General features: G+C 24.1%; 1 protein-coding gene across 1 annotated transcript; it reads right to left on the bottom strand.

The window, feature by feature from the left end:
• Positions 1 to 74: 74 nt before the first annotated feature.
• LOAG_15684 (hypothetical protein) lies at positions 75 to 1246 on the bottom strand (the record flags this gene model as incomplete). The annotated part of the gene is made up of 3 exons (XM_003151173.1): positions 75 to 169; positions 292 to 415; positions 1142 to 1246. Coding segments are annotated over 3 exons (324 nt in total), but the record flags the coding sequence as incomplete, so codon positions are not given.
• Positions 1247 to 1342: the final 96 nt, after the last annotated feature.

Raw genomic sequence — 1342 nt, 5'->3', positions numbered from 1 at the left:
ATGATAAATCATGAGCATATGAAATTTTACTCCTTTTCATTTATTAAAATTATTTACTTTTGAGTTATATATACCTGAGTGTAATTCGTGTTACCAAACATTTGCGCATAAAAATTGTTCGCATGAATTAGATGATGATCCAATAAATCAAATTGTACAATTCCCATTCCTAATTAAAAAAAAAAAAAAAAAAATATATTTGAAATAATTTTTTGTACTTTTTCTTTCCATCTTTTCTTTTTCTGGTCAAATTAAATTTTATCATCGAATAAATTATCATTAAAATTATACCAATTAAATGTTTCAACATTTTATATCGTCTTTCTACTTCGGACATTTTTTCCCAATTTATTGTTGTCGCATTTGTAAAATCAATTTTTCGTTGTATAGAATTAGAAGAATGCATAAATTGTACCTGTAAATGTGCAAATTATCATATTTATTGACTGAAAATTTGAAACTTTTGTATTTTTTTCTTTTATTTAACTATACCTTATTACTTTATATTTCAAGTTTATACTTTATGCTTTATTAGCTTATATATTATCTTATACATTCATTGCCTTATATATTTTTTCATCTTATACTTTCAGGATATTAACTGCACTAATTTTTAAACTTTTAATTTTAATACAAAATGAAGAAAATGAATTTTGAAGAATTTATTTAAATAGAATTCAAGCGTATAAATTAATCAACGAAATGATGCAACCAATTTTTGTAAAATTATTTAATAAATTAATTAATTAATATGTGTAATTTACTAACCATTCTGTTCAAAATTCCTTTTCATAGGTAAATGTACAATTTTTTTATAAAAGATGGAATGAATGAAGAAGAATTTAATGTTTTCAAACTGATTAAATACTAATTTCTGAATTATCAATAAACTGTTGCAAAATTATCCAATCAATGATTGCTTCAATCATTACGCTAATTATCGCCTAAATTAACTGTGTAATTTAGAAAAATACCTATAAAGATTGGGCATTGTCATTAGTTCGTCGACGATTTATCATACGATTTAACAGCAATGAATTGCCATACGATTTATTGCTTACTGTATCAATTGACGTATCCTTATCGAATGTTCCGATATGTGAAATGGTTGAATTTCCTGTTACTTCGGAATTTTCCATACTTTTTTTTGTTTTCTTGCATTATTCTCCTCATCTGAACTTTTATTTTTATCATTATCAGTGTCGGTTTCTTCTTCAAAATCATCTGAATAATCTTCGAAATCGTCCTAAAACATTAGCATACACATTTCTTCAAAATTTTCCCTAACTTTTATTAATTTAAAGCTAAATTTGCCCATATCATTACACATCACTCAATCATT

Source organism: Loa loa, assembly GCF_000183805.2.
Source record: "Loa loa unplaced genomic scaffold supercont3.2441, whole genome shotgun sequence".
Lineage (NCBI taxonomy): Eukaryota > Metazoa > Nematoda > Chromadorea > Rhabditida > Onchocercidae > Loa > Loa loa.
This window is presented reverse-complemented; position numbering and strand designations above follow the sequence as displayed.